This window comes from Corylus avellana, chromosome ca9, assembly GCF_901000735.1.
Source record: "Corylus avellana chromosome ca9, CavTom2PMs-1.0".
NCBI classification, from domain to species: domain Eukaryota; kingdom Viridiplantae; phylum Streptophyta; class Magnoliopsida; order Fagales; family Betulaceae; genus Corylus; species Corylus avellana.
Window position 1 is genome coordinate 11,495,654 of NC_081549.1, and position 9,442 is coordinate 11,505,095.

At 35.7% G+C, this 9,442-nt stretch overlaps 1 protein-coding gene across 2 annotated transcripts; it reads left to right on the forward strand.

Annotated features, from left to right (window-relative positions):
• Positions 1 to 2,901: 2,901 nt before the first annotated feature.
• Positions 2,902 to 8,596, forward strand: LOC132162553 (ubiquitin-conjugating enzyme E2 22). Of its 2 annotated transcripts, none has more exons than XM_059572798.1 (7): positions 2,902 to 3,034; positions 6,083 to 6,218; positions 6,661 to 6,805; positions 6,890 to 6,967; positions 7,273 to 7,385; positions 7,550 to 7,653; positions 8,198 to 8,596. In XM_059572798.1, the coding sequence occupies exons 2-7, from the start codon at positions 6,216 to 6,218 to the stop codon at positions 8,535 to 8,537; spliced, it is 783 nt and encodes a 260-aa protein (XP_059428781.1). In that variant the 5' UTR covers positions 2,902 to 3,034; positions 6,083 to 6,215; the 3' UTR covers positions 8,538 to 8,596. The 2 variants fall into 2 exon arrangements, with proteins under 2 accessions (XP_059428781.1, XP_059428782.1); XM_059572799.1 differs by having other exon boundaries at positions 2,905 to 3,011.
• The last annotated feature ends 846 nt before the right edge of the window (positions 8,597 to 9,442 follow it).

Here is a 9,442-nt window from a genome sequence, read left to right on the forward strand (position 1 = left end):
CTCTAAGAACATCCCAAGTATCTAAGCTGACATAATAGATAATTTCTTTAATATTTTTCTCTTTTCCTCTTCAAATACTGTAGTTCAATAATGCATAAAACAAATTTAATAAAAATACACATATCTCTCTTATATATATATATATATAACGAATTATCTCTTCATTAATATAATAATTAAATCCCTACAATGCCAAAGATACAATTTGGAATTTTCACAACTCAAACATTATCTATGACATACATAATAGCTTCTCGGGCTATTGTAAGACAATATCTATGAAAAGTTACCTTCCCAATCAGTTTCAAATTTACATCAAATTCCAGCGAATCACGTCTTTGTTTGATGCCAGGTCATTGATTCCCTGGCCTCTTTTTTATTTTACTTTTATCTCTGCTTTTAGTGATTTATCAATCGCAATCCCCTTCGCTGCCTTTACCATAGTGACAATTCTTCTTTATGTCTGATAACTTCTCCGTCATCGGTGTATGGTTTGCTCTCAGAAAATGAACCACAAGAAAATGAAAAACCGACCGGAAACTAATTCCATTATTCTTTAGATTCGTGAAAACAAAACCTACGAAAACAAATAAAACTTCACCGCATAGATCGCTATTAAAAGCAAATCTAGAAAGAATACATTCTTATTTAAAAACAATGAAAATACAATAACAAAAACCCAACACACCCTCACACGTCCCACCGCCGACTAGTCACGCGCCGCTAGAATACACCTCAAGGACCATTGACACGCGCGCGCGCCTTGATCGATCTATAGTGGAGACAAAAAAAATGAGGAAAAATGGGGAAGGAGAAATGGGGTGGGAAGGAAGGAGTCGTGACTCATTTAGTTAAAACAAGAGGGCATTTTTGTCTAAAACTTGTACAAAATATTTAGTTTGGACAAAAATGCCCTCTTTGAATGGAAATCCCCCCCCCCACTTTGCTATGTTCTATTTGTGCTGCTCAAGTAAACTTAATCCTCTCTCTTCTATTAAAGAACTCACACATCTTTTTTGGGTGAACAAAGTAATAATGAGAGAATAATGTATTTGGGATTACTCTTCTGAACATTTTTTTAAAAAATTTAATTACTTTATAAGTTTTTCGTGTATACATTTTTTTTTTTTTTAATGAATTCATCATTATTTTTTAAACAAATTCAACATTTTTTTTACAAAAAATTTAGAGTCAACAATTTTATAAAAGAAACTTCCTGACCTTTTTCCATTTTGGCCAATAAACTTTATGGGCAACTAAATCTTTTCTTTATTTATTGTTATCGTGAACTTAATGAAATACTAAAATTCACTATATTTCTTTTTTTATTGGAAATATGAAAAATACGGTGGCTTGATATATATATATAATATTTTTTTTAAATATGACCTTTAGAAAAAGATAAATTTTGAAAAAATATGCCGTTAAAGAAGACAAACTTTCAAAAATATGATTGATAGAAAAAGAAAAAAAAAATAGTAAAAGTTGACACTAAAATATTGAGCCACATATAGGTGATTTAGAAAAGAAAGTAGTTAACATTAACATTTTGCTAGGGTTTATTCTCCTAGCAAAGAGCATCGCCTAGAGGGGGAAAGCTTTTGTTCTCCCCCTCCTCCCCTCTTCCTTTCTGGTTTTTCTTCCCCTTCCCTCCTTACCTCTTCCCTCCTCCTCTTTTGTCCCTTTTGTTTGTCTTTGTTTTCTGCTTGTTTGTTTGTTTTTGGCACACTTTGTGGGTGCTGTTCTTGGGGGATTCACTCAATCTATCCTAGTTCTTTGAGTGCGCCGCTGATTTCCTCCGCGCCGCTTTGTCATCTACCATTCATTGCCGGGTCTGTTATCGCGTCCCCCACCGTGTTTCACTGGCCCTATTCACTTCCAACACCAACTTCGGTTTCTGGCAAGCACGCGATCAGCCTTTCTTCCGGCCGCCGTCATCCGCCTAGTGTACTCCTGTTTTTTGGCTTTCTGTTTTTTTTTTTTTCCTTTTATTTTCCCTGTATTTTTCGGTTTATGTTGTTTTTTCCCTGTTATTTGTTCCTTATTTTATATTTCTTATTGTTTTGTTGCTTGTAGTAAAGCTCTGTTATCTTGTTGATCCGTGAGGTATTTGTTTATGATCCAAACCCTTGAGTTGTGGATGAGATCTATATTTTGACTTTCGGGTCGAGGAGAAAGATTTTCGGCATGAGGGTTTTCTACTCCGAAGTCGATGAATAAGAGCTACCTATGCATTAGAATGAGTATATTTAGAGTAAATCTGTTGTTATATATGAAGATTAGTCATGGGTTAGCAGATCTTGTTTGAGATTGGGATGGTTGTATTTTTGACATCATCTTCGACGTTTGTAACCTCATAGTTTCGACTAAGATGGCTTCAGAGCTTTATACTCTATATTGTAAGAACTTTATGCTCGTATTAGATGTGAAAGCTCAAAGGTTTAAAAGTCGAGTAATGCCATATATCATCTTTTTATTTTAAAATTGATATGACTTTTAAAATGATAAATGGATCAAAATTTAATAGTAATAAATTACAATTTAATAACAATTTTAAAAATTACATCAATTTTAAAAAACAAAAAGAAAAAAAAAAAAAAAAGGTGTATTAGGAGAAGCCTCCTCCCGTTGGCCTAGCTAGGAAATTTGAATGAGCGGTGTAAAGCACGCACAATGTGTGAGCGTGGATTCAGAGTCTCCAAACATAAAGAATCTAACGTCTATAAATCTTGAAGATCTTGCTAGCGACACGTCATTTCAAAAATTAAAAAAAAAATGTTTTTGATCATTTTGAATTTCGAATTTCTTATTTTAGATACATATCTCGTTTTCCTATATATTATTATTATTATTATTTTTAAATATATACAATTAAATGCTTTTATCTCTCTTCCTCAAAATCAACCCGATCAATCATTCCAAGGAGAGATCGCTGTCTCACTCTCTCTCTCTCTCTCTCTCTCTCTATTTGTGTGTTGTGATTTGGCTCCGAGAGAGAAGACTCAGATTAGGTGAAATCTCGTCTGGGGTTTTGGTAATATTCGTGCTTTGTTTGGTTTTCTCATCTGGGTTTTCTTTCTTCTATTTTCTATGATTTTATTTTTGTCTGGCAAATATTTGTGCTGAGAACTGTGAATGTGATTGTTTTCCATGATCGACTTGATGGTGGTGAGGGTATAATCTTCTGTGTTTGTCTCTGAGTTGATTGATTCTTTACTCTGTGTGGTGATATGCTTTTCTTGTTCAAATTATGTATGCGTGTTGGTGTTTGGTTTCTTCTTTGGTGAAATGGGAGTGTGGGATTCCTAGGTCTTTTTCGTAGCATTTAGGGTTTTGATCCGACATATGGGAATATTTCTTTTAAGGTTCTTTTCTTGGTTCTGTGGGCAGTTGGGCTATTCTTTTCTCTCTCTCTCTCTCTCTCTGGAAGCCTGCCTGGATTATTTGGTCTTGTTCACTTTTAGTCAGACGGGGCATTCGGGAGATAGTTATTCCGAGAATGGTCTTTGAGGGCTTTGATACTAATTTTAAAAGGATATTCTGTAGTTTTGCTTCATAACCACAAGACTTTTCTGTTTTAGCAAGTGTGCGTCTCTCTCTTTTCTCTTCTTTCTTGGGGAAATTAAGGTTCTTTTGGTTTTCTTGCCTACGAGTTATGTCTGAATTATTTTGGCTCCAGTACTTTTCTGGAGAATGGCATATAATATAAGGATTATTCATATGCGCGTTCCTTTTTCTTTGTGCTTCAATTGATAAGGTTAGTTGCTAATTATTTTCTCCGCAGGTCATTGCTTATAATTGAAATAATAAAAATTGGGACAAAAGTAAGAGAGAATGCATAGGTGCATGCTAGTTTCCAAGAAGAGCAAGAAAATGGAACTGAAAAGACCGAAAAAAGAAAAGTAACGATAATAAACTATATAGGAAATGATTTTATAGACACAAAGTCGAACCAGCCTTTAATGATTGGGGGGATAATTGATGAGCAAAAACTGTTGGTTACATGATGTAAATTTTACTTGTAACTTATTTGTTTCTCGCTGCAAGTACTATATACTTCAAACGTGGAGTTTTCTGGCTGTTGGGGTCTTAGTTATTCCACACAACCCCCCTCCCCCCCAGTAAACTGTCATTTTATTTTAAAGAAAGAAAGCAAATTCTTAACATTGAATGAGGAATTTTCCTTCAGTAATGGGTTGTCCATTCTGATAATTAACCAGATCAGCTTTGTTCAAATTTCATGTCTCACTTAACATTTATGTATGTTTTGGATGATACATTGAGTGATAAGTCAAAAATTTTTACATTGAATGAGCTTGCACTGGTTATCTATCCATAACTGTGAAGGAGTTTGATCATGTCAAAGTTAGTAATGAGTAATAACGGGGAGTGCCTTGAATTCTATAATTACTTTAAGATAGTTTATGTGTATGATGGACATAGAGATACTGAAGGTTCATTCTGTTTTCTTAAGAATTTGGGGACAAACAGTTTTTTCTTTTAGAAATTTTGTTTTTGTTGGGAATTTATGCATTTCCAATCTTAGGTTTTTCAGAGAGATCTCATGTCAAATGACATTGTATTCATTTGAAACACTCTAGTCGATGGAATTCAAGGAAATGGTACAAATAATGTTGAGGTCATGGGTTTGGGCAAGAGAGAAAACCTTGGATCTTTGTGAGGGCTTGATGCAACATCGTGGTCAACTTGACCAAAACACTTCAAGCATGTTGTAACTATATTGTAGACATATAGAAATTGAAGGCTGGGTCGTTCTGTTTCTGGAGAATTTGGAGACAAACAGTATATATATATATATTTTCATTTAGAGAGTTTGATTTTTTTTCCCTCTCTATTTGGCCTGTGAAACTTTTGAATTTAGTACTTTTTTTGGTAAGTTGTAGAAATTCATGCATGTCCAATCTCAGGTTCTTCAGAGAGGGTGTCGTGTCAGATGACATTATATTCATTTGAAACGCTCTCTTGTCCATGGATTGATAGGAAATATAGAGCAGTACAAATAATGTTGGATCTTGGGTTTGTGAGTGGTGAGAGTTAATAATACCTTGGGAATCCATTTGTGAGAGATTGAAGCAATATTTAGAACATCACCTTTACCCAAAAGTTTAAAACATGTGGATTTGGGCCTAATAGTGTTATATTAACCACTCTTGTCATTACTACCCAATGTGAAAGTCAACCACTTGGCCTGTTACACCACTCGCACATAAATATTCAAACAAATCATTCCTTTTACGTGTGAGTTTTCTACCATACCACATCATTGAGGGAAGCCTTTTCTTAACAATCTAAGGACCATGTGTCATCACTAAGGGTCCAGTTCTTACCACTAGAGCTTTCCTCAAGCATGGATGGGGCTTACATGGGACTCTATAGGATATAGGGCCATCTAAGAATTCTGGAAGCGAAAATTAACTAAATAGCATGAATACTGGTTGATTGTGTCACTAACATCATTTATATCTTGCATGACCACTAAGTAAAGTTGTGGTAAGCCGGATTGTTTCTTATAACCACTTAATTTGTCTTTCTTTCTGTTTGATGAGTCTATCAAATCTAGATTTCAATATAAAACCCTTGTTGCAGTTTTGTTCATGTTTTTGACTCAGTTGCTTCTGTATGTATTAAATTCCCCACTAAACTTTTGTCCTCTACAAAATGTGAGGTTTTACTTGAGGAAGCATCAAATGATTTAGTTTAGGGTGGGCCATTGCATCATGTACTGAGTACTTACTGAGAGTAGAGGTATCTTGATCTTTAGGATCTAACTGGGCTAGTTGTTGTTAGGTGTGCACTCAAATCTGCTAACTAACTAACTACAAGCCATTTTCTCATTTTACATTTTAAGATGTCTCTGAAAGTCGCGACTTGTGCATTTATGTGTTTCTGTGCTCAACATGTAATGAAGACCCTAAAATGCTGACTACTATTCATTATTAGACTGCTGGCTGTTCATTCTATCTGCTAGTTTTTGCTCTCTGTTTGTGGGGATGTTTCAGTTAACTTAAACTGCATTTTCTTTCTAATTTCTTACATGAATTCTGGTTTTATTCTTTTGCAGGACCTTTTGGCTGTGATTGATTATTTTCATCACTTTGAACAGAAACTTCAAAATCTGTCACGTATTCGACTGAGGCATTGATTTCTTCCTAGTAACAAAATTTGCATAAGGAGTTCCCTTTCTCTTTGTGACCATGGTATTTCTTTCTTTCTTTCTGTGAATTTTTTAGTTTTGTGCATTTCTCGCAATTTAGATGCATTAGTAAAGGAATGCACCATTTAGCTTATTTACGTGAGGAATGAGGAATGCATAGATAAGCTCCATGACATTGGTATGTGTCCTTCAACCAGGGAACTAGAATGAAATGTGATTTTATTGTACACTATTGTTTGGTTGGCTTCTTACGATGGGCTCAGAGTTGTCTTGAAAATTTGTGCAAACTTAATCATTTTGTCTACCAACTCTTCTTTGTTTTGTGAAGCACAAAATTCATCTTCTTACTTGATTAAAGAGAGAAAAGAAAAAAGAAAAAAAACTGGAAGCATGGCATCTTTTACTTTCATCGCTTTCGAATTGAAGTCTCTAACAGATTTTTTTTTTTTTTTTTTGTGTTCTCTCTCTCTCTTTTTCCCATTCAGGCGACTAATGAAAATCTTCCACCAAATGTTATAAAGCAACTAGCAAAGGAATTGAAGAATCTTGATGAATCTCCGCCTGAGGGCATCAAAGTATGTGTTAACGATGATGATTTTTCGACCATATATGCTGATATTGAAGGCCCAGGCATGTAGTTTTGTCCTCGTTAATCATAAACCTTTGAGAAATTGTTTGAGGCTTCAAACTGAATGATCATTCTTGACCTTGCAGCTGGGACTCCGTATGAAAATGGTGTTTTCCGCATGAAGTTGTTATTATCTCATGACTTTCCACATTCTCCTCCCAAAGGTTTGTTGTCACTTGTTATTGTGCTTTAAACAAGTGCTGTGTTTGTATCTATAGCCCAGAATTTTATCAAAACTTCAAGGGTGAACCTCAAATGGAAGCAAGAACTTTTGTGTTTGATGGGATGCCTTCTTTGATTTAATTTGTCTTCCCTTTTTCTTTGGTTGAACATTTAACTGGCATACCTTAACCCTTCCAGTCAGTCACCTGTCCTTTTATATTTCCCATTCCATGCTTCAAATATGGATTTACTATTTGCAACATATGTAATTGTTGACATTTTTAGCTTTTTGACCATTATTTTGTAGGTTACTTCCTGACTAAGATTTTCCATCCAAACATTGCAACCAATGGTGAGATTTGTGTCAACACACTGAAGAAGGATTGGAATCCGAGTCTTGGGTTACGACATGTTCTCATTGTAAGTTTCAATGGCTGTTTAGGTTAAACCATAATATTATTCCAGTTCTTTTGCCTATCTGTTGGAGAACTGTTTTGAAAATTTGACAACTAGTTACATTTAGTTTGAGATCTTTGGCTTTTTCTCCCTTTAATTTCCTTGACTCTGACGTGATTGATTAACAGGTAGTTAGGTGTCTGTTGATCGAACCATTTCCAGAGTCAGCTTTGAATGAACAGGCTGGCAAGATGCTGCTTGAAAATTACGAGGAGTATGCTAGACATGCCAGGTCAGTCACACCCATCATGTTATCTACTCCATGTTGTGGAATATAGGAACAGGGGGACCTTTCTATGTGAAGATTGTAAAGTAGTTTATTCAGACGTACCTTGACCCAGTGAATTTGGCCATAGAATACCATGTTTTGTGGGATCTTTATAGTCAGTACCTTTTCAGTGTACACCTGAGTGTCAAGTATTTCAGGGTTGATAGGGGGCAAATCCGCGGTTTTCTGGTTGGTTCTTCTCGTGTTCTTATTTTGCCATGCAAAATACCTTTTCCAGGCTTATGGTTATGCTTTCTTCAAATGCTTCCATCTGGGCGTATTATGGTTATGCATGCTTTTGACTTGGAGTTTGTGTATCTTGATAAGATGTCTGTTAATGTGAAAAATAAAATTGGAAAATTTCACCCCCCAAAGATGTGTTGAAGGAAGAATTTTGCCTTACAGGGTTCTTAACTAAGCTACTTGACTTCCTTTTTATTATGGTTTTATGGAACATGAGTTTCTGTGGAGTATGGAAGAAGTGAGGGTGTTTTCTACTTTTATGCAGGCTTTACACCGGGATCCATGCTAAGGCCAAACCCAAGTTCAAATCAGGAGCTATTTCTGAGTCGACGACCGCACTGAATGTTGACCAGACCAATACCGACCTGAAGAGCAGTGCAGCAGGTGCTGCGTTGACATTGCCATCCCCACTTGCCCCATCTACAACACCCAGCAGCAGGGGAAATGGGCAGGAGCAGCCGCCTGCTGTTGTAGCACCAACAATAGATACAGGAGTTGGTGGGTCTGCTGCTGCAGCACTAAAGAAGGAAGGTGGTGGGTTGGCAAAAGTTCATACAGACAAGAAGAAAATAGATGCAAGAAAGAAAAGTTTGAAGAGATTATAAGGTTGAACTGCTGCCTACTATGGGATTCGTCCATTGATGGTGGGATGTGGGGTGTAAGGGGGGGAAATTTGGGGGTTGTGGGAGGGGCGGGGGAAAAGGGAATGTGTGGTGTACTGAATTTCCATTGGACAATGTGATTGGCGTTGTAACATTTTCAGTTTTGGTATGATTTCTCTCGAAAAACGCTCGTTGCATGTTCTGAAAATTGCATACTTGCATTTTAGCTTTCCATTTTGGGTATCACACTTGGGAAAGCCTCGGACGTTCTGAAAAATGGCATAAATCACGTACATGAATTAATGGTGGGTTTCTTCTCTCTAGGGTTGGCTGGACCTCAAACACATGAATCTAATTTCTATCACTAGTAGGATGCTAACCTTCTCTTCGTGGCCGGCAGATCCGTTTGAGTTTGCGATTTTTAAAAAGTGAAAATAATGATTTAAAAATGTGTTTTTTATAATATTTTTAAAAATCTCTAATAGGATGTTAACCTATCAAATTGGTCAAACAAAACTCAGGGCGCATGAGATTGGTGAAATTTGGAAGAAAACTAAAATTTAAAATACAACTATGAGGTTGTGGTGTCAAAGAGTTTTTCTTCATTTAAATGGGGCTCCTTAATCATTGCAATGTTCGAATTTAGACCTCAAAGTTTACAAATAATGAATATATCAATATTAACAACAATCAAGATCAATAAAGTTTTTTAACTTTCAATTCAAACACACAAATATGAATATCAAAATCCAAATAAGCAATAAATAAACCAATACAAAGATGATAGTGACAAAGTGAAACATTTTTAAAGAAATTTTTAAAAAGTAAGACCACTCTAGGAGCTGGCAACTCTAAAAGGCATCCACTATAAAGACTTATGTTACAGATTGTTCTACTTACCAAATCTT

What these genes read in the sequence shown, in the direction of transcription:
- LOC132162553 (XM_059572798.1), top strand. An exon ending in TCCACATTCTCCTCCCAAAG is followed by an intron (nt 6,968 to 7,272) that starts GTTTGTTGTCAC and finishes ATTATTTTGTAG; the next exon opens with GTTACTTCCTGACTAAGATT. An exon ending in GGTTACGACATGTTCTCATT is followed by an intron (nt 7,386 to 7,549) that starts GTAAGTTTCAAT and finishes ATTGATTAACAG; the next exon opens with GTAGTTAGGTGTCTGTTGAT.